This window comes from Acomys russatus, chromosome 29, assembly GCF_903995435.1.
Source record: "Acomys russatus chromosome 29, mAcoRus1.1, whole genome shotgun sequence".
Lineage (NCBI taxonomy): Eukaryota > Metazoa > Chordata > Mammalia > Rodentia > Muridae > Acomys > Acomys russatus.
In genome coordinates, this window is record NC_067165.1 from 31,591,233 (window position 1) to 31,613,631 (window position 22,399).

The window sequence follows — 22,399 nt, forward strand, 5'->3', positions numbered from 1 at the left end:
AGTTCGAGGCCAGCCTGGTCTACAAAGTGAGTCCAGGACAGCCAAGGCTACACAGAGAAACCCTGTCTCAAAAAAAAAAAAAAAAAGAAAAGAAAAAGGAAAAGAGGAGGACGCTCTGGGCAGGTCTTACAGAAGGAATAGACATGGTCTGTGGCATTTTCAAAACCCCATCTGGCTACTGCATGGACAAATGGCTGTACTGGGCTAGAGCAGACGCCGAGACCCGCAAGGGGCAATAGCTGTGAGTTGGAGAACCATCCCCACCCTGACCATATCTCATCCTAGCTCTTCCCTTGTCAGCCTCAGGCACCTCCACTGCCCCTGTGGCCTCCATACACCCGCCACAGCTCACTGTGCAGCCTGGACAGCAGGCTGAGTTCCGCTGCAGCGCCACGGGGAACCCCCCACCCACTCTGGAATGGACAGGTAAGACCCTGACTGTCCTGGGTGAGGACAAGGGAAGGAGTCCTTCAGGGTATGCTGACCCATGTCTCCATCCCAGCGGGTCCTGGGGGCCAGCTTCCTCAGAAGGCTCAGATCCACGCTGGCATCCTCCGCCTGCCAGCAGTCGAGCCCTCAGATCAGGGCCAGTACCTGTGCCGTGCCTTCAGCAGCGCCGGGCAGCACGTGGCCAGGGCCATGCTTCAGGTGCACGGTGAGAGGGCAGGGCTTGAGGTGGAGGCGGGGCTGGGGCTGGGGGAGGCTCGGAGAAGCATCCTCACAGGGGTTCTGTCTGCAGGAGGCAGTGGACCCAGGGTCCAGGTGAGCCCGGAGAGGACCCAGGTGCATGAGGGCCGCACAGTCAGGCTGTACTGCAGGGCAGCAGGAGTACCTAGTGCTAGCATCACCTGGAGGAAAGAGGGAGGCAGCCTGCCCCCACAGGTGAGCCAGCCTGGCTGTCCCACTAGAGTCCTAGCACTCAACCTGCTGTCCCTCCGTGTTCTCTCTCCCCTCAGCCACTCCTGTACTTCCTACTTAGGCCCTGTACTCTAGTTACCCTGTACCCCACTCACTCCCTTTACTGCCTGATTCCATGGCACGCTCCCCCCAATTCCAAAGTGTCTCTATTCTAATAGGCCCCAGTCCCATGGTCATTGGAGTCTTGGTGGGCCTTGATCTTGGTGTAAGGCTTGCTCCTTTCAAGTCTGCACTGGCAGGCCTCCTCATAAGTACCTGAGCCCTCTCTCCACGTGGCAGGCCCGGTCAGAGAACACGGACATCCCCACACTGCTCATTTCCAGCCATTACAGCCGCTGACGCCGGCTTCTACCTCTGTGTGGCCACCAGCCCCACAGGCACCGCTCAGGCCCGCATTCAGGTGGTCGTTCTCTCAGGTATGGAGCCTCCGGGTCTGACGTTATGGGTAAGGTGGGCCAAGGCCCTCTGAGTTTTGCTTAACCCCCTGCGGCCACAGCCTCAGGTACCACCAGCTCAGTACCGGTCAAGATCGACTCCTCATCGCCATCTGTGACTGAAGGACAGACACTTGACCTCAACTGTGCGGTGATGGGGTTGACCTATACCCAGGTCACATGGTATAAGCGAGGGGGCAGCCTGCCTCCCCATGCCCAGGTAGGAGGCTTTTCCAGCCTGAGGCTGGGGCTGGGGGAACTGAGGCGCTGACTGTGGACAGCCTGTAAGTTGCGGGGGGCGGGGGGGTTCAGGTGAGGTGAAGAAAGGGAGGGGAGGAACCACAGGGCTTGGCACTTCAGCTGCCAAGCCCTCCTGTGCTGTCGAGCAGTTCCAAGCCTAATGTGCGTGGCTCAGGTAGAGCGTGAGTTGGCAGCCTGAACTGCCTGAGGCACAGAGGGAGTGGTACTCATAGCCGCAGCCCCTTCCACACTTACCTTTGCCCTGCCTGACCCAGGTCCATGGCTCCCGACTGCGGCTCCCCCAGGTCTCACCAGCGGATTCTGGAGAATATGTGTGCCGAGTGGAGAGTGACTTGGGCCCCAAGGAGGCTTCCATTGTTGTCTCGGTCCTCCACAGCACCCATTCAGGCCCTAGCTACACTCCAGGTGAGGTGCCAGTGGGGTTGACAGGGACAGAGCCATAGGCTGTCCCAGCTGCAGAGAGGGATGTCTGTGTGATCTCTCCAGGGCCATCGGGATGTGGAGGTATCCTGTTAGCCTCTGATGCCTCATCTGGTAGCCAGTAGGTTGGGGGTAGAGTGAATTCGAATTTTGCTTGCCTCAAGCTCCCTAAGAGTCCATATGCAAACAGCAGTGTTGGCTTCCACACTGAGCCGGGAGTTGGGCAGACATGGGTTCAAATCTAGACTCTTCCCTTTATCGACCCTGAGCTTCTTCTTTGACCTCTGGCGACCTCATTCTCCTGCTCTGGGTAGACTGTGCCATTTGTAGGTCCCCCCACTGAGTATGGGTGTGGTTTTAACACCTGTCAGGTCAGGCTGTGCTTTAGCCGAACCTTGAAGCTGTCAGAGTACGCGCATAGGTGACATGGGGCCCATGAAGCATGATGGGAAACTATGGTAGGTGTTCTGAGAAGGGAGTAGCAACGTTACTGTGCATCCTCTTGCTTGGCCTGACGAAGTCCTTGGGTCCCTACGTCTTGTAACCTCAAGATCACGAGGGCAGATAAGCCCAGAGACCTGAGGTGAAGATGGGATAAGAAAGGGCGCTCGGGCTGGAGAGATGGCTCGGAGGTTTAAGAGCACCATCTGCTCTTCTGAAGGTCCCAAGTTCAATTCCCAGCAACCACATGGTGGCTTACAACCACCTGTAATGAGATCTGGTGCCTTCCTGTGGTGGGCAGGCACACGTGTGGGCAGAATACTGTATAAATAATAATAATAAATAAATCTTAAAAAGAAAAAAGAAGGGGGCTGGAGAGATGGCTCAGCGGTTAAGAGCACTGACTGCTCTTCAGGGATCATGAGTTCAATTCCCAGCAACCACATGGTGGCTCACAACCATCTATAATGTGATATGATGCCCTCTTCTGGCTGCAGGTGTACATGCAGGCAGAGCACTGTAAACATAATAATAAATAAATAAATCTTTAAAAAAAAGAAAGAAAGAAAGAAAAAAGAAAGGGCGCTCACTCCTCTGCGTGGGGGTGCCAAAGGCTCAAGGCTGAGCTTCTAACCACCTTCTCTGTGCCCAGTCACTGGCAACACTCCACCCATCCGCATTGAATCCTCATCTTCCCATGTGGCCGAGGGGCAAACCCTGGATCTGAACTGCGTGGTGCCTGGGCAGGCACAGGTGACGTGGCGCAAACGTGGAGGCAGCCTTCCTGCCCGGCACCAGGTAAAGCCACCGCAGGGCTGGCCTGTTAAAGGGGATGGATGGATGGGAACATATTGGGCCTTGCCTGACCCCCAGCCCACCCCATTCACACAGACCCACGGTCCCCTGCTGAGACTACACCAGGTGTCCCCTGCTGACTCAGGAGAGTACGTGTGCCACGTGGTCTTTGGCTCTGAGCACACAGAGGCCTCTGTCCTTGTCACCATCGAACCTGCTGAGTCCCTCCCTGGTAAGTGACTTTCAGTGATACAGAAACTTGCAAGAGAGGCAGAAGTCTTCCAGGGCGTGATTGTCCCTATCTATGACTATGACTGCTAGTTGGGGACAGGGCACAGGAGGCCACCCAAGCTCTGGCTTCAGGGCCCTGCCGAGTCAGACTGCTTTGTCCCCAGATCTTCCACCATGTCTCTCCCTCAGTTTCCACTCCTGCCTCCCCTTCTCCCTCCTAACCTTACTGCCTACCTGTCAAACACACTTCCTCCCGTCTCTCTTCCTGCTTCCTGCTGTGAGGAAAGCCTGGGCCCTTCAGAGTTATTGGGCTCCAGGCTTCAAGATGGGGGTGGGGGGTGAGGGGTGGGGGGTTGGGGTGCTGGGGCTGTCAATTTTCTGAAATGGAGGCCTGACCTCAGATTACAAGGCTGAGCCAGCTCCAAGAGAGAGTTCCAGCCCTGTCTCTTGGGAAGTGTCTGCTACTTTCCTCCTGTCCCTACAGCTCCTGGAACTGTTCCTCCTGTCAGGATTGAGTCTTCATCCTCCACAGTGGCGGAGGGTCAGACGCTGGATCTCAACTGTGTGGTGGCAGGACAGGCCCATGCGCAGGTCACGTGGTACAAGCGTGGGGGCAGCCTGCCCGCCCGGCACCAGGTACTCGCTCCTAGAATGTAGAATGGGTTGTAGGCTCTATGAGAGTCACAGCCTGGCAAGCAGGTTTAGGGCTCCTGCTGGGCTCTGGGAAGACCTCTTTACACCCCTGTCATGGCTGCCCAGGTCCGCGGCTCCCGCCTATACATCTTCCAGGCCTCCCCAGTTGATGCTGGAGAGTATGTTTGCAGGGCAGGCAATGGGCAGGAGGCCACCATCACTGTCAAGGTCACAGGCAACCAAGGCGCCAACTTTGCCTACCGTGAGTAGCCCACTTGACTGGGCTGGGCTCGGATGTGGAGGGAGAGGAGGCTGAGCAACTCAGAGAATCTATTTGACTGTGACATTTCCCTCCAGCCCCCGGTAGCACGCCATCTATTCGCATTGAGTCCTCTTCCTCTCGTGTGGCTGAGGGGCAGACCCTGGATCTAAACTGTGTGGTGCAAGGACAGGCCCATGCCCAGGTCACATGGCACAAACGAGGAGGCAGTCTACCTGCCGGGCACCAGGTAGAGGACAGGGGAGCAAAGGCGCCAGGAAGAAGGGGGATTCTGGGTGGGAGAATGGTTCCATGGGCCCCATCACCCCAGTATGTCTTATGTGACTAGACCCAAAGCGTATGCTGGGCCAGCCTAGGTATGAATTGATTCCACTACCATGACTTTAGGCCAGTTGCTCAAGCTCTCTGGGCTACAAGGTTTAGACTCTGTTTTCAGAGCCGTCTTGGGACCATGTTCAGTTGCGTATTCGCAGGTTTCTCAGCTTGTAGATTGGGGTTTTCAGCCTTCTGACCCCACTGACTGCATCATGCACTATTTTGTGTGCTTCAGAGGGTCTTGTCTTGGAATGGAAGAGCATGTGCTTAGCATTGACACAGTGTGGAAAGATGGGTGCCAGTTCCCCTAGGCTTCTCCCAGCATCCCGACTCCCAGGACAAGGCCCGCTGACCAAAAGCCGATGGCCAAGCCCTGGGGCTCATAAAGGGCAGCAGTTTGCAGATTATGGGTGTTGTGTTGGGGGTCCTGGGAGGATCCCCCTCTGATAAGTTCCCTCTCTTGGCCAGACCCATGGCTCCCTGCTTCGGCTGTACCAGGTGTCTCCTGTTGACTCAGGAGAGTATGTGTGCCGGGTAGAGGGAGGGTCCGTGCCTCTGGAGAGCTCTGTCCTGGTCACCATTGAGCCTGCTGGTTCTGTGCCTGGTGAGTAGCCATGTTGGGAGGGGATGGCAGTAGGATGGGGCTGGATAGCACACAGGGAGGCTCCTCACCGCAGCCATGGCAGGACATGGAGGCAGCACTGCCTACTGCACCTCCATGAGACCAGGGGTCCCTGCCCCGACTTGCACCCATCTCTCATCTGTTGAAGCCTGACACTCTGCCCTCTGTTGCCAGCACTCGGGGTCACCCCTCCAGTCCGAATTGAATCATCTTCCTCCCACGTGGCAGAAGGGCAGAGCCTGGATCTGAACTGCCTTGTTGCTGGGCAGGCTCACCCTCAGATCTCCTGGCACAAGCGTGGGGGCAGCCTCCCTGCCCGGCATCAGGTAGGAAGTGGGAAGCAAAGGAAGAGCCCAAAGAGCTCTCGTTGCTGGGGAGTGAGGCGCACAGGCTGCGAATCCCAGAGTATTGCAGTTCAAAGGCACCCTGCCACTGGCCTGCTGGGTGACCTTGGGCCAGTTGCTTCCCTTCCTGATCCTTAAGGTCATCTGTCAAATGAATGCCTGTGTCACAGTGCTGGCTGAGTCTCTGCAAGCCCTTTGTATGTCAGGCAGCAGGTCCAAAGAGACTCAACGCGTCCTAACCTGCGCCATCACTAGCTAACTGACCTGGGAGGGAGACAGGAAAAACAACTAGAGTGGTAGGTGGCTGTCATGCTGGTCTCTCAACCTGGTGCCTTTATCCCGACTCCTCCCAGGTACACGGCTCAAGGCTGAGACTGCTCCAGGTGACCCCAGCTGACTCCGGGGAGTATGTGTGCCGCGTGGTCAGTGGCTCAGGCACCCATGAAGCTTCTGTCCTTGTCACCATCCAGCAGCACCCCAGCTCCTCCCACCGTGAGTGTCTTAGGGATTTCAGTGACTAGCAGGGGCTTTGAGGGGCCCAGCTGCACCCAAGCCACACCCACACATTGCATTCTGGTCTCACCCCAGCCCAGAGCGTGGTGCACCCTGTCCGCATCGAGTCCTCAACACCTTCACTGGCCAATGGGCATACTCTGGACCTGAACTGTCTGGTTGCCAGCCTCACCCCCCACACCATCACCTGGTATAAGCGTGGAGGCAGCTTGCCCAGCCGGCATCAGGTACAGAGCCAATAATAGATAGGACCGCAGCATAGTGTGCAGAGTGGATTCTAGTCTCTACCCCTGCACTCATTCAGTCACTCAACAAACACTGAGCACTGAGGACCTCTGCTTGGGAGGCTTGGTCTGGCCCTGGGGTATAGACTGGTCCCACTGGCCCTAGTTTGAGCCCCCCAAAAGAGATTGCCGAAGCCACTGCTTGTGCCTGGCACTGCTGAGCCCAGCAGAGTAAAACAGGTATCAGCCTTCATACTAAAGGGATGCTGGCATGCTAAGTGACAGCAGGCTGTGACAGGTGGAACCCACTCTAGGTGGATCAATAGGCCTTTATGGGGGTGAAGCATAGGAACAGCACAAAGACTGGGGGCTCCTCGCACAGGTCCCAGAGAATATCACACCAGGAACCTCAAGAAGGCACTGAGGCTGCTGCTGCTGCTGCTGGTGGTGGGGGAGGGGACTTCCAGGATCCAGTGTCGGGCAGCACCTATGCCTAGCCATAGCTACCACCACTCACTGCCATCTTCCCCTCCAGATTGTGGGCTCCCGTCTCCGGATCCCTCAAGTGACCCCAGCGGACTCCGGAGAGTATGTGTGTCATGTCAGTAACGGTGCTGGCTCCCAGGAGACCTCACTCATCGTCACCATCGAGAGCAGAGGTCCATCCCACGGTGCGAATATGGTGGACAAGGGGCTGGGCAAATGAGTGTTGGGAGCCAGAGGTCCCCAGCATTGTCACTATTGTCTAATTGTGTTCTCTTCCCCTACCCTGCTCTGCCCTCAGTCCCCAGCATCTCCCCACCAATGAGGATTGAGACCTCCTCTCCCATAGTGGTAGAAGGACAAACCTTGGATTTGAACTGTGTGGTGGTTGGGCAGCCCCAGGCCACCATCACATGGTATAAGCGTGGGGGTAGCCTGCCCTCCAGACACCAGGTGAGGAGAGGAACTGTGGAGTGGGGGTGGCCCTTTGATCTCTCAGGGTGGCAGGGCTCCTTGTCATGCCCAGTGCACTCTAGCAAAAGGCAGCCAGCTGGCTAGAGGTGTAGCCTGCTTGGTAGCCTGCTTGCCTTGCACAGGGCCTTCCTCCCCGGCCCCACACAAACCAGTTGTGCTGTGTTCCTAGCACTGAGGGGGTGAAGGCAAGAGGATTAGAAGTTCAAAGCTCTCTTCAGCTGTATAGTAAAGTCTAGCTCGTTATGGTCTGTGTAAGGACCTGAGTTCAGATCCCAGCACTCACGTGTGAGTGTTAGCCAGATATGGTCCTGTAATTCCGACACTGAGAGAGTGTGCTTCTGGGGCTTGCTGGCTGCCAGCCTAGGCAGCAGAACACTCCAAGGTCACAGAGAGACCTTGCCTCAAAGGAACAGAGCAAGCAATGAGAGTGGAGAACACTTGGCACCCTCTTCTGGCCTCCACACGCCTATACAGGAATGTGTACCAGCACGTACACGGACACCACACTCACACCCATATATGCACAGGCACAAAAACACTTATACACAAAAATAAATAAGATAGCCTCAGCTGGTGTGGTGAGGGAAGCTGAAGTTGGAGGGGGGGGTCGGGGGCCCTGTGGCCCCTGTGGCCCCTGTGGCCCCTGACCCCAGCTCTGTCTCTCTGTTCCATCTCCACCTGTCTCAGGCCCATGGCTCTCGCCTACGGCTACATCAGATGTCAGTGGCTGACTCCGGCGAGTATGTATGCCGAGCTAACAACAACATCGACGCCCAGGAGACCTCCATCATGGTCTCCGTCTCCCCTAGCGCCAACAGCCCCTCTGGTGAGTCGGACTGCTGAATCAGGAAAGGGACAGAAAAACACAGTTCCCTAGGAAGGGGAGCCTTGAGTGGATGCCCACAGACCTGGGTGTAGGTGAGAGCAAGGATTTACGAAGAGAGTCTGTGTTCAAATCCTGCTGCGTCACTGCAGGACAAAGTAAGTTATGCTTCGCTCCCAGCCTCAGTCTCCTTGACATGAACTGGGGACACAGATCGCCCCTGCTCCATAAAGCCTCATATCTAAATGGCACCCACTAGCCTTGTATGGCAATTATAGTTAATAAGGCAGGCCTGCTGGCAAAGGCCTTTTTATTTTTATTTTTTTTAAACTGATAATCTCAGTAAGTTGGGGAGCTGAGACAGGAGAGTCAAAAGTTTAAGGACAGGGGCTGGAGAGATGGCTCAGAGGTTAAGAGCACTGTCTGTTCTTCCAAAGGTCCTGAGTTCAATTCCCAGCAACCACATAGCGGCTCACAACCGTCTATAATGAGATCTGATGCCCTCTTCTGGCAGGCAGGCACACATGCAGGCAGAACACTGTATACATAATAAATAAATAAATCTAAAAAAAAAGAAAAGCCAAAAAAAAAAGTTTAATGACAGTTTATACACCTTAGTGAAACCCCCCCCCCATCTTAAAAACCAAATTGAAAAGAGGGCTTGGATGTGGCTGAGTGCTGGAACACTTGCCCAGCATACAAAAGACCCTAGGTTTGACCCAAGTACTGCAGAAGAAGGAAAAAAAATTTGATTTGTAGGCTTGGGAGCTAGCTTTTTCAGGAAAGTTCTTGCCACACTGAGTTAGAACCTACATAAAAACACTGGATGTGAGCTGGGAGTGTGGGAGTGATGACACATGCCTTGAATCCCAGCACTTAGGAGGCAGAAGCAGGCGGATCACTGTGAGTTCGAGGCCAGCCTGGTCTACAAAGCGAGTCCAGGACAGCCAAGGCTACACAGAGAGACCCTGTCTCAAAAAAACTGAAAAAAAATGTTTTTTAATAAAAATAAAAATAGATACTGGAGAGATGGCTCGGTGGTTAAGAGCACAGACTGCTCTTCCAAAGGCCCTAGGTTCAATTCCCAGCACCTACTTGGGAGCTCACAACTGTCTGTAGCTCCAAGATCTGACATCCTCACACCAACACACATAAATTTAAATTAAATTAAATACTTAAAAAAAAAATAAAAATAAAGCCCACATAAAAGGACATTTCCATCATCACTGAATATGGAATTGTGAGGGTTAAACAATTTAGTCAAGAATGTGGGCCCTTAGAGCAGTGCCCGGCATATTATAGGTGCTTGCCAAGGGATAGCTGAGACTGCTCTGGGCTACAGGTTTTCTGTGTTATGGATCCTAAACCCCACTTGAGAATCTGACTGGAGTCAACCTGTTCTCCTCCGTCCTTAGCCCCCAACGGTGCTGCACCCATCAGAATTGAGTCCTCCTCTTCGCACGTGGCCGAAGGACAGACCCTGGATCTGAACTGTGTGGTCCCTGGGCAGGCCCATGCCCAGGTCACATGGCATAAGCGAGGGGGCAGCCTGCCTGCTCATCATCAGGTATGGAATGGAAGTGAAATGAGAAATGCTATCTGGGAGCCCCAGTTTAGGAGGAAGGCCTAAGCGCCCGGGGTGGGGGTAGGGGGCTGCCTCGCACACCTGGATAGAAGGCTAGACCCAGGCTCTCAATTTCCAGGGCTCTTGGTTAACACCTCACCCTGCTCCTCTGTCTCTGCCCCACCCCTCACCAGGCCCATGGCTCAAGGCTGCGGCTGCACCAGGTGTCCCCAGCGGACTCGGGCGAGTATGTGTGCAGCGTTCTGAGCAGCTCTGGCCCTCTGGAGGCTTCGGTCCTGGTCTCCATTACAGCTTCTGCCTCTAATGTCCATGTTCCTGGTGAGGATTCCTGTGTGGGTCTAAAAAAAGAGACAAGGGCCCTGGGGGGAGAACAGCAGCTGAGTTGGGCAAAAGAAAAGGGTCTGGAGATGGCAGGCATCTGATTACAGACTTCTGCCTCCTGTCTCTTGCCCACCCTCACTGTTCCAGAACCGAGGGTCAGGCCATGTGGTGTGGGTCCTGTCTCTCTCTCTCTCTCAGGGGCTTGAGAACACAAGCTTTCAAGTGTGGCATCAGTGGACTTGGGTCCCAACATCTCCACCTGGAGATGTCACCCAAAGAACTTTGCCTCTCCATATTGCCGTGGACCAAGGACAGTGGGGTTCCTACCCTCTCCTGTCTCACTGTATAGGCAATCCAGTGAGGTCCCTAGAGCCCGAGCTTGCCCTGCGGGGTGTTAGCGGTCATTTGAGGTGTGTCTCAATGAGTGTGTCTACTAGGTGTGGGCTATTAACAACTGTAGCTCCTCAGATCGGTTGTGATTTGTGGTAGTTATCACTAGAGGGGGACTAAGGACTTGAAAGGTTTTTAAAGTGATTCAATTAAAGGGAAACCTGGGAACTGACAGTGGTGGGGAGCCAGGAAACAGTCGTGACGGAAGCTCAGCAGGTGTGATGTCTGAGTTGTAAGTTGTAAGCCCAGATGCCAGTCCTCCTTCCATACACGCTAACCACATTCCATCCTGCTAGCCCTGAGGCCAGATGATGGCTCTTCATTTTACAGTTGGGGAAGCGGAGGGAGGCACGAGGTAGCTTTCGAAAGATCACATGTAATATGGCCATGTAGGAATTGGCCTCTTTCAGTCTGAGTTCTCAGCTACCATCTCACTGAAGATTGGAAAGTGTCAATGACTCTGTAGAGGGGCCTAGCATGGTGACTCTTTTTTTTTTTTTAATAAGATTTATTTATTATTTATACAGTATTCTGCCCGCATGTGTATCTGCATGCCAGAAGAGGGCACCAGATCTCATTGTAGATGGTTGTGAGCCGCTATGTGGTTGCTGGGAATTGAGCTCAGGACCTTTGGAAGAACAGACAGTGCTCTTAATCTCTGAGCCATCTCTCCAGCCCCAGCACAGTGACTCTTGAGAGTACAAGGGTTGGGCTGGAAAGATGACTCAGCTGTTAAAGGCTAGGCTCACAACCAAAAATATAAGAGAGCCCAAGGTTATGGGGTGGAGATGGACTAGGACAAAGAGGAGGCCCCATTCTCAGGGAGCTCTTCCCCCCAGGTCTCAGTAGCCTGGAAAAGGAAAGAAGCCACTCTCTCCCCTCAAATCTGGTCTGCGCAGTAGGGAACCAAGGGAGAGGCTGAGAGGCCTTAGCCATTGACACTAGCTGTACCCCTACCCTAGGTGGAGTCCCACCCATCCGAATCGAGACCTCCTCCTCCCGAGTGGCTGAGGGGCAGACCCTGGATCTAAGCTGTGTGGTTCCTGGGCAGGCCCATGCCCAGGTCACATGGCACAAACGTGGAGGCAGCCTGCCCACCGGGCACCAGGTACAGAGCCTGGAAAAAATAGCATGTGCCCCCCCTTTTCCTGAGCCCATCCATGAAGGGAGGGAAGCCTCAGCAGTCACTGATAGTTTGGGGAATACCGTACAGCCGCTAGGAGCAAGGGGTTGCAAATAAACTGGGTATAACAGGGACACCACTTCCTCAAGACCCTACTTCCTAAACTCTGTTGCATAAAGCAGAGTTTTGTATAGCCCAGGGTGGGGCACCTGGAGGCTTCCCAGCCCTTCCCTCACTCTATCCCCTCTGTGCAGGTCCATGGCCACATACTGAGGCTGAACCGTGTGTCCCCTGCGGACTCTGGCGAGTACTCATGCCAAGTGACTGGCAGCTCAGGCACCCTGGAGGCTTCTGTTCTAGTCACCATCGAGGCCTCTGACCCTAGCCCCATCCCTGGTGAGTGACATGGAGTTGTGGGTAAGGCGCTCCTCTCTGCCTTAAATTCTGGGATGACATTTGTCAGGGCACCTGGCTAGGCATGGCGTTGTTCTTGGGGCACTGGCTTTCCGATGGGACAGCCATATCACCTCTAAGAAGACTGACACAGCGAGGTCCTTGCTCTCACCCCAGGGCCCTTGACTGTTTTCCATCTCTGTGCCCACAGCCCCAGGACTGGCCCAGCCCATCTATATAGAATCTTCCTCCTCCCACTTGGCTGAAGGGCAGACTCTGGATCTGAACTGTGTGGTACCTGGGCAAGCCCACGCCCAGGTCACATGGCACAAACGAGGGGGCAGCCTGCCTGCGAGACACCAGGTACTAGGTCAAGGTTGGGGAGAAGCCCAGGGTAGGCAAGATCTCCTCCTATAGTTGCCTCACATGCACTCCAGCATTCATGGGATCATGGGAACTAGGCATCTGTCAGGGAAGAGCGCCCCAGACCAAGAGACCAGTTGCTGAGAGAGACCTAGCATTGCTTGGCAGCTAGCATCTGAATGTGTTCCCTCAGAGATTTAGTGTAGGAAGCTCCTTTAGCCCCATAGGTGGAGGCCTACTTAGCTCCAGAGTCTCCTGGAGAACAGCCTCACTTGGGAACTTGCCTCATCAATAGAATCCTTGACGGCTTCCTTCTCCGTCTCTTCTGGCAGACTCACGGCTCCCTGCTGAGGCTCCACCATATCTCCCCTGCTGATTCTGGGGAGTATGTGTGCCGAGTGGCTGGTGGCTCCCGCCCTGAGCATGAGGCTTCCTTCACGATCACAGTCCCTCCCAGTGAGGGGTCTTCCTACCGTTAGTATGAGGAATGCCATGGGTGGGGAATGGGGCCTGGTGGCCAGGCAGGACCTACCTACCTACCCGGGTGGAGCCTGCCCCACCCTACTGAGCCTAGAATCTGACCCTCGGACTCCATGCAGGCCTCAGGAGCCCTGTCATCTCCATTGAGCCTCCCAGCAGCATAGTAAAGCAGGGCCAAGACACCAGTTTCAAGTGCCTTATTCACGAGGGAGCGATGCCCATCAGCCTTGAGTGGAAGATGCGGAACCAAGAGCTGGAGGGTGAGTGGCTAACTGCCTGGGCTGGAAGCAGGAGGGAGGGCCTTCCGGTAGGAAGGTCAAGGCGGAAAACTGAGTCCGTACCATGTTCTTGAGTGGCGCTGAGTAAGGCTTGAACCCATCCGTGTAGTGGTGGAGCAGGACCCAGGAGACCCCCAAGGATTCTCGCTCTCTGCCATCTGCAACCTCAAGTCCCATGCCCAGACACAAAGGATCAACAGGGGCTATCCCTCTCTTGCCTTCCTGCTTAGTGTTGATGTGATAAAATACCCCAAAGAAAGCAACTTGGGGGTCGGAGTCGGGGTCGGGGCAGGACTTATTTCAGGTCATAGCTTAGGGGTTACAGTCCATCAAAGCAGGGAAGTCAAGGCAGCAAGAACATGGAGCAGCTGATCACACGGTATCCACATTAGGAAGCAAGAGATGAGTGAATGTCACTGTTCGGCTCACGCTCTTTCCATACAGCCCAGAGTTCCCTGCCCAGGGCACAGCTTTCTCCACAGTTAACATGAGCCTTCCATGCCCATTACCCTAACCTAGGTAATCCCTCACAGGCCTGTCTCTAAGTGAGTCTAGAGCCTGTCAGGAGACAGCAGGGGCTGGAGAGATGGCTCAGTGGTTAAGAGCATTGTTTGCTCTTCCAGAGGTCCTGAGTTCAATTCCCAGCACCCACATGATGGCTCACAGCCATCTATACTGAGATCTGATGCTCTCTTCTAGCCTGCAGGTGTACATGCAGATGGAGCACTCACATAAAATAAAAATTACAGAGAGAGAGAGAGAGTGAGAGTGAGAGAGAGAGAGAGTGTTAAGACTAACCGTCACACTTTCCTAATGCAACCCTGCAGACAACGTCCACATCAGCCCCAATGGCTCCATCATTACCATTGTGGGCACCCGGCCTAGCAACCATGGAGCCTATCGCTGCGTGGCTTCCAATGCCTATGGTGTGGCCCAGAGTGTCGTCAATCTCAGTGTGTATGGTAAGAGATACCAATCTATGGCTCTGCCCCTCTTCCCAGCCCAGTTCCTCCAGGTTTAAAGCATGTCCCACCACCGCCCTCCCTCTAAATTAATTTTCACGAGTGGTATTCAGCCATAGACTGTGACTCTTGTGTGACCCAAAACTCCACATGCCATTCCTCCTCAGGGCTCCCCACGGTGTCTGTGCTCCCTGAGGGCCCCGTGCATGTGAAAATGGGGAATGACATCACCCTGGAGTGCATCAGTTCTGGGGAACCCCGCTCTACCCCCCGTTGGAGCCGACTTGGGACCCCTGTCAAGGTGGAGCCATGGATGGTTGGGGTCCTGAATAGCCACGCAATGCTGAAGGTGAGGTTGGGGCTGCTCCATGGGTGGGCCCGAGGTCCTTTCTAGGGCCTAAATGGAACAGGTGCCTAGAGGGAGCGAAAGTAGATGAACAGGGAAGTGGAGGTTGGTAGGTAAGATTGCATCATGGGAGAAGAGAAGGAAGGAAGGTGAAAAATGAAAGGAAGAAGAATGACTTGGGAGCCTGGATGGACAGGTAGTTGAGTCATGGGTAGGTTGGTCACCAAGCAGATGGATGGACTTCTGGGAAGGTGTGAGGGTCAGCCTTCCAGCAGCACACAGAGGAGCCACAACAAAGGAAGGCATCTGGGGATGGAGCCCGATGGAGAAAGAGCTTTGCCAACCACGCCCCACATCCTGGCTTCCATTCCACATAACAAATCATGGTAGCATGTACCTGTACTTGAAGCATTCAGGGTGTGGAGGCAGGAGGATCAGGGGATCAAGAACATCATCAAAGAGAGTCCTAGGCCAGCCTGGGCTACATGAGGCCCTAGCTGAGAAACAATAACCGAAATCCAAGAGAAGGAATCAATGTCTGAGTTCTCTGCTGGCCAACCCCAAAACTTGACTGGTTTCTTCTAGATTTCATCAGCTAAACCATCAGACGCAGGCACCTATCTGTGCCTCGCCCGGAATACCATAGGCATGGCAAAGAAGGAGGTGGAGGTGATCGTGGACACAGGCACCACGGCCCCAGGTGCCCCCCAGGTCCAAGTTGAAGAAGCTGAGCTGACCTTGGAGGCTGGACACACGGCCACTCTACACTGCTCAGCCACAGGTGTGGGGTGGTAGGGACCCACAGAAAGGCAGAGCAGTGCTGTTCTGGGGCTTGGATTCATCTGAAGATGCTGCCACGCCCTAGAAGCATCCATGCAGCCAGTCCCATGGAGGGACAGGTCACTTAGAACCTTTTTCTATCATCCCCACACCTGACTGGTCCCTGAAACAACCTAGTAACCAGTGCCATTTTCAACCCCATAGGCAACCCCCCGCCCACCATCCACTGGTCCAAGCTGCGCTCCCCACTGCCCTGGCAGCACCAGGTAGAAGGCAACAAACTGGTCATTCCCCGGGTGGCACAGCAGGACTCAGGCCAGTACATCTGTAATGCCACCAACACTGCTGGACATGCTGAAGCCACCGTTGTCCTACATGTGGAGAGTAAGGCTCCCACACCCTCTCCTTGGGTTCCTGTCAATGTCCCATGGAGGTCTATGTTCCCCTGCTAACCTCCTCCTTGGGTAGAACCCCGTGCTTCTGGAAGACTCCCAGAGCCTTCCTTGGCTGCCACCCATGTCTCCTCCTGGGCTCTAAGTGCTTGATTGCATTACTGACTGTGGACCTGACCTCTGCCCTTTCCTTCAGGTCCTCCATATGCCACCATAATTCCAGAACATACCTTGGTGCAGCCAGGGAAGCTGGTTCAGCTGCAATGCCTAGCTCACGGCACACCCCCACTCACCTTCCAGTGGAGCCGCGAGGGCAGCAGCCTTCCTGAAAGGGCTGTTGCCAGGAACCAGCTGCTGCACCTGGAGCCCACGGGCCCTGCAGACTCTGGCCGCTACCGCTGCCAGGTCTCCAACAAAGTAGGCTCCGCTGAGGCCTTTGCCCAAGTACTGGTCCAAGGTAAGCAGCTGAAGTCTCTGTGGGAAACCGAGAGTCGGCTTCCCTGAAAGCCTGTGGTTGACCAGTGTGTACACTTGGGATACAAAGGCCTCCACCCCTCTCCAGTGGCCTTCTCTAAGGCCTGAGGCAGCTTCCGTATCCAGGAAGACCCTCCATCCATTGGTGTTCTTAGTTCTAACTTTCAGTCTACTTTCTATCCTGCTTTGCTATATTGCCTGCCAGGCAGAGAGGGCACTCAATGCAGGGCCTGGACCTCTTGCCCCAGAAGCCCTGAGCTTGTCCACCACAGCCCCAGAGAAAGTGGCATAAACACTGAAACAGCAGTGATGAGTAACAGAGCCGCCTCCTATAGCCCCAGGGCTCTAGCATATCTGTGAAGACTCTTGGCATCCCTGTGGCCTCCTACGGAGCCATACAAGCCTTTGGACATGGAATTCTAGGAGCAAAGCCCCCTAGCTGACTCACTGGTCAAGAGCCTAGACTGTGGCCCCAGAGAACATTAGCTAAGTTATTTCACCTTGGAACCTCAGTGTTTCTCATCTTTAAAGAGGAAAGCAAAACAAAGCAACAACAACAAAACCATGTGCTTTCCTCCCACCCATTCCTGCCTTAGGTCACCTTCCCTTCCCAAGGGGCCCTTACATGCATCTAATGAATGACTGTGAGCAAGTGGATGAGTGGATCTTTTTTTTTTTTTTTTTTTTTTTTTTTTTTTTTTTGGTTTTTCGAGACAGGGTTTCTCTGTGTAGCCTTGCCCATCCTGGACTCACTTTGTAGACCAGGTTGGCCTCGAACTCACAGCGATTCGCCTGCCTCTGCCTCCCGAGTGCTGGGATTAAAGGCGTGCGCCACCACGCCCGGCTGGATGAGTGGATCTTTACTGAAAGGGCTTTGGCGTCTGACTGGAGAAGCTGCTAGAAGAACGTCCCTTGAGTTGTTGAGATGAGGGTGTCAGGGATATGACGTGTACAAAAGAACCTTAGGTGTGATGGTATATACTTTAGTCCAAGCTCATCAAGACACCAGGCTGAGCCGGACTCGGCGGCGCACACGTTTAATCCCAGCACTCTGGAGGCAGAGGCAGGCAGATCTCTGTGAGTTCGAGGCCAGCCTGGTCTACAAAGCGAGTCCAGGACAGCCAAGGCTACACAGGAAAACCCTACTTTGGAGGTGGGGAGGAAGGACGCTAGGCCAAGAGAGCGCTTGAACCTAGGAGTTTATTATCAGTCTGGACAGCAGATGAAAGCCTTTATCTCAAAATCCTATGGTAAAACCTCACTCACTTAGGCTGGGGCCATAGCTTAGTTGGTAGAGAGTTTGTTTAATGAGTCCGGAGTTAATCCCCAGTACCACCATAGACTAGATGTGGTGACATGTGCCTGTAAACCCAGCATTCAGGCAGGAAAATGAAAAGTTCAAAGTTCAAGGTCACCCTTAGCTACATAGTGAGTCTGAAGATTGCTTGTGCTATGTGAGACCCTGTCTCAATATATGAACAAAGGAATGAAGGAATGAATCTTGCATGTCTCCATAGGCCCTTCTGGTGAACTCCCTGACACTTCCACCCCAGGAGGATCCACACCCACTGTGCAGGTCACTCCCCAGGTAGAGACTAAGAGCATAGGGGCCAGCGTTGAGTTCCACTGTGCTGTGCCCAGCGAACGGGGCACCCACCTTCGTTGGCTCAAGGAGGGAGGTCAGCTGCCTCCTGGACACAGTGTACAGGATGGAGTCCTCCGGTGAGTGATATCCAGCGTGAGCTGGACCCAGGTACCTAACCCCCCAACCTAAGGCTCAGTGGGACTGAGTCACTTAACCTGCATATGGGGCCCAGCCCAGGGCAATATCCTTGAGTGAGCTGCTGGTCCTCTCTGGGTCTTAATTTTCAGTTTGAGTAAGTTACAAGACTGAAGTGTTGTCTCCAAACTGCTCAATGCTTTCTTGGCAACCGGAAGGCTGTCAGCCAGTGTTCCTTCTATTCTGGTTTGTTTTGTTTGTTTGTTTGTTTGTTTGTTTGTTTTGTTGGTATTAGATTTCTGAGACCAGGTCTCACTCTGTAGCTCAGGCCTCTTAACCACCTGTGATCCTCCTGCCTCAGCCTCTCAAGTCCTGGGATAAGAGATCTGAGCCACGCTGGGCATGGTGGCACACTCCTTTAATCCCAGCACTCAGGAGGCAGAGGCAGGCAGATCACTGTGAGTTCAAGATCAGCCTGGTCTACAAAGGGAGTCCAGGACAGCTAAGGCTACACAGAGAAACCCTGTCTTGCGGGGGGGGGGGGGGGCGGTAAGAGATCTGAGCCACTGTGCCCAACCATGTTCCTACTATTATTAAAAGCAAGAAAACCACTCTGGGGCCAGAGATCTGCAGCTTGGTCTCTGTGAGACCTTGAGCCAGTGTGACAGTGAGCCTTAGAGCACAAAATCTGTCTGAGATGGGCGTGGTAGCCAGGCCTCATGGCACAGGCCTGTAATAGACTGAAAGAGGCATGTCATAAATTCAAAGCTACAGAGTGTATTAAGGCCAGCCTGGACAACTTAGTTGAGAGTGTATCTCAAAATAAACAGTGAGAATCCAATGAGACTGTAGCTCAGTGGCAGAACACTGGCCTGGCACGTGCCAGGCCTACAGTTCAGTCCCAGTTTCCACAGACAGAGGATTGGATAATATGGATGAGGTGGTGTGGTCCACTACCCCACCCACTTGCATCCTGGTCACTGGTACTGGCCCTGGAGCTGGTCTGTCTCATGTTTGTGTGTGCATGGCTGCGTGACCATGCCAGTGTCTGTGTCTGTGCATGCGCGTGCATGCGCGTGTGTGTGTGTGTGTGTGTGTGTGTGTATATGTGTATGTGTGTGTGTGTGTCTGTCTGTCTGTCTGTCTGTGCTCGTGCTCATACCCGTGTACGTCAGAGGACAGGTTGTGAGAGTCAATTCTCTTCCACTACGTAGGACCCAGGGATTAAACTCAGGTCATCCGGCTTAGGGGCAGTCGCCTTTGCCCACTGAGCCATCCCATCAGCCCCATGGTCCATCTGTTTTAACTTAGACAGCTGCAAACCATTTTCTGTTGGCTTTACTTCTGACATCACCCTTCTTTCTTCTCAGAATCCAGAACTTAGACCAGAGCTGCCAAGGGACATATATTTGTCAGGCCCATGGGCCTTGGGGACAAGCCCAGGCCAGTGCCCAGCTAATTGTTCAAGGTAGGAGGTGGCTTCAGGCCTCTGCTCAGAGCAGGGCCAGAGATGAGAAAGGAGAGGGGTGGTGCACGGGTTTGTCCCTGCGCCTCAGGGAGCCCTGTACATGTGCATGGTAAAGAGAATTCTTTTCCCTGCTTGCACCTTGCATGGAGTAATGGCGATGACAAGTTTTGCAAGGGAGGGGAAAGGATTGGGCGTATGAGTGGGTGCTCAGCAGAGCAGGAAAGACTGATTTAGCAGCTCCTTGTGTGCATGAATAAACAGAAGCTTAATAGTTGGATGTGAGTGACTATATGAAAAGCAAGCCAGGAGATGGCTGAGTACTTAGAGCTCCAAGCCATCCCTCTCTACCCACAGCCTGGCTTATCACCCTGCCCCTGCCCCAGCCTGGCTCACCCACTCTGCCTCTCTCCCAGCCTTGCCCTCAGTGCTCATCAATGTCCGTACCTCTGTGCACACTGTGGTAGTCGGCCACTCTGTGGAGTTTGAGTGCTTGGCACTGGGTGACCCTAAGCCTCAGGTCACGTGGAGCAAAGTTGGAGGGCGCCTACGGCCTGGCATCGTGCAAAGCGGAAGTGTCATCAGGATTGCCCACGTGGAGCTGGCTGACGCGGGACAGTACCGATGCACAGCCACCAATGCTGCTGGCACCACCCAGTCCCATGTGCTGCTGCTGGTGCAAGGTAGAAATCACTAGGGATGATGGAAGAGACCAGGGAGGGACAGGACCATAAAGTGCTGCCAGCTCCAACTTGTTGCATCATTCCTTCCTTCTATGTCAGCCCAGGGATCTCCTAGCATCTGTATTCAAGGGATTGCTTTCCCAGCAAATGAGTGGATATGAGTGTTTGTCTGAGCAGAATATCAAGGGCTATCAAGAAGAAAAAGTAGGCCTGGTGTGGTGGTGCACACCTTTAATCCCAGCACTCTGGGAAGGCAGAGGCAGGGGGAATTCCTGGATTTGCTGGCTCCAGAGGCAGAGGCCAATCTCCCTGAGTTTGAGGCCAGCCTGGTCTACATATCTCTTTCCAGGCTATTTGGGAGTACATAGTGAGACCCTGTGTCCAAAAAAAAAAGAAGGAATAAGAGGGAAAGTAGCCCTTACTCAGATGGAGAAGACCCACATCCTAGTCTGAAGGTAGACTTTACAGAAACAGACAACATGAAGGCAAGAGTAGTGATACACGCTTGCATTCCGGCACTCAGGAGACTGAGGAAGAAAAATCTTGGGTTCGAGGCCAGGCTAAGCTACATAATAAGACATCATCTCAAAACAAGCAAACATACATACACCTATAATCCAGTACATCCAAGGTAAAGGCAAGAGGAATCATAAGTTTAAGACTAGCCTATGCTTCATAGGATGGGTAGAGACCAGCCTGGGCTACGAGAGCCTTTTCAAAAAGGAGGTGGAGATGAGGTAAAGGCCCTTACTGTCAAGCTCCAGGGCCCACACGGTGGAAGGAGAGAACAGATTCCTGCAAGTTGTCCTCTGACCTCCATATACATGCCGTGCTGTATGGACACATACACAAACATAAACATGCAAACAGATAAATGTAACTTAAGATAAATAAATAAACAAAGCATCATAAGAAGTAAAACACTATAGATACACAATAAACACAAACTTTTTTTTTTAAGATTTATTTTTTTTATTATCATGTATACAATCCTGCATGTACACCTGCACACGAGAAGAGGGCATCAGATCTCATTACAGATGGTCATGAGGCACCATGTGGTTGCTGGGAATTGAACGCAGGACCTTTAGAACAGCAGACAGTGCTCTTAACCTCTGAAGCCATTTCTCCAGCCCCCACACCCCCTCACCCCCGCCAGAACCTGTTTTCTTTAAAGGCAATTCATTTTACTCCGAACTCTGAGACTTCCTTCATCCTACTTACCTCCGCTACCCTAGTGTCCTCTTCTCGGGTCCCAGGTCTACAGATGTCTGCTCAGGCAGGAGGTGATGTCAGCCAGCCTGGGCCTGAGCTGCAACCCTGGCTGGTCCCCTCTGTCCAACCAGGAGCAAGCAGCCATAGTCCCCTTATTCATGCAGTGGGCACAGGGCCTCTCTCCCAGAGTAAAATGAAGAGTAGAAAAGCCTATGGTGAGCCGGGCGAGCCCAGCACTTGGGAAGCAGAGGCAGGTGGATCGCTGTGAATTCGAGGCCAGCCTGGTCTACAAAGCGGGTCCAGGACAGCCAAGGCTACACAGAGACACCCTGTCTCAAAAAACCAAAAGAAAAAAAAAAAAAGAAAAGCATATGGTGGCACAAAGTTGGTGCAGGCCATCACATGGTGGTCTCTGTTTGTCCCCTTCAGCCTTGCCCCAGATCTCAACTCCTCCAGAGGTCCGAGTGCCTGCTGGCTCTGCAGCTGTCTTCCCGTGCATGGCCTCAGGCTACCCGACTCCTACCATCACCTGGAGCAAGGTAAATGCTGCACAGGTGCCAGCCGACATTCCTCTGGGCGAGGACGAGCTCCAAGCCAGCTCAGTGCCACAAGAACCGGCCAAGAGTGAACGTCCAATTCAAAGACAGGCCTGGGGCAGAGGTAGGGGCATGAGCCGAGGCCAGGCCTTCAATACCAGTGTTTGTAGGTGGATGGCGACCTGCCCCCCAACAGCCGCCTAGAGAACAACATGCTGATGCTGCCATCCGTTCGTCCAGAGGACGCTGGCACCTATGTGTGCACTGCCACCAACCGGCAGGGCAAGGTCAAAGCCTTTGCCTATCTGCAGGTGCCAGGTAGGACAAGTCCAGCCCTAATAGGCAGCACATGCCACCTCACCCACAGGCATCTCTCTGACAGTCTTCTCTCTCTGCAGAACGAGTGGTACCCTACTTCACCCAGACACCTTACTCCTTCCTGCCGCTCCCCACCATCAAAGATGCCTACAGGAAGTTTGAGATCAAGATCACCTTCCGGCCAGACTCTGCAGATGGTGAGTGGGCGCCTCGTGGGTCTGGGAGGCTGGCCTGGGGGTGGGGGTGGGGACCTGTCTCTTGGATCTCTCATCACGGTATGAATCCTAACTGAACCCCCTGTCCTGTCCAGAGCACCCTGGGTTTCTCTTGTCTCCTTGCTTTTCCATCCCTCCTCTGTGACATT

The 22,399-nt window shown here is 53.8% G+C and overlaps 1 protein-coding gene across 1 annotated transcript in view; it reads left to right on the forward strand.

The window, feature by feature from the left end:
- The window catches only part of Hspg2 (heparan sulfate proteoglycan 2), a 104,873-nt gene that overhangs the window by 73,196 nt on the left and 9,278 nt on the right, over positions 1-22,399 (forward strand). Inside the window, 37 exon segments of the mRNA XM_051171489.1 lie at positions 301-426; positions 503-655; positions 740-882; positions 1,198-1,236; positions 1,238-1,334; positions 1,415-1,572; positions 1,868-2,018; positions 3,127-3,272; positions 3,366-3,501; positions 3,985-4,136; positions 4,260-4,395; positions 4,491-4,642; positions 5,197-5,332; positions 5,525-5,676; positions 6,048-6,186; positions 6,283-6,434; positions 6,967-7,102; positions 7,216-7,367; positions 8,076-8,214; positions 9,627-9,778; positions 9,970-10,114; positions 11,470-11,615; positions 11,885-12,026; positions 12,235-12,386; positions 12,719-12,860; positions 12,986-13,126; positions 13,972-14,106; positions 14,274-14,455; positions 15,038-15,233; positions 15,437-15,616; positions 15,821-16,081; positions 17,616-17,820; positions 19,189-19,286; positions 19,700-19,966; positions 21,611-21,720; positions 21,888-22,035; positions 22,116-22,232. Of these exon segments, the coding sequence (XP_051027446.1) occupies positions 301-426; positions 503-655; positions 740-882; positions 1,198-1,236; positions 1,238-1,334; positions 1,415-1,572; positions 1,868-2,018; positions 3,127-3,272; positions 3,366-3,501; positions 3,985-4,136; positions 4,260-4,395; positions 4,491-4,642; positions 5,197-5,332; positions 5,525-5,676; positions 6,048-6,186; positions 6,283-6,434; positions 6,967-7,102; positions 7,216-7,367; positions 8,076-8,214; positions 9,627-9,778; positions 9,970-10,114; positions 11,470-11,615; positions 11,885-12,026; positions 12,235-12,386; positions 12,719-12,860; positions 12,986-13,126; positions 13,972-14,106; positions 14,274-14,455; positions 15,038-15,233; positions 15,437-15,616; positions 15,821-16,081; positions 17,616-17,820; positions 19,189-19,286; positions 19,700-19,966; positions 21,611-21,720; positions 21,888-22,035; positions 22,116-22,232 (5,514 nt within the window).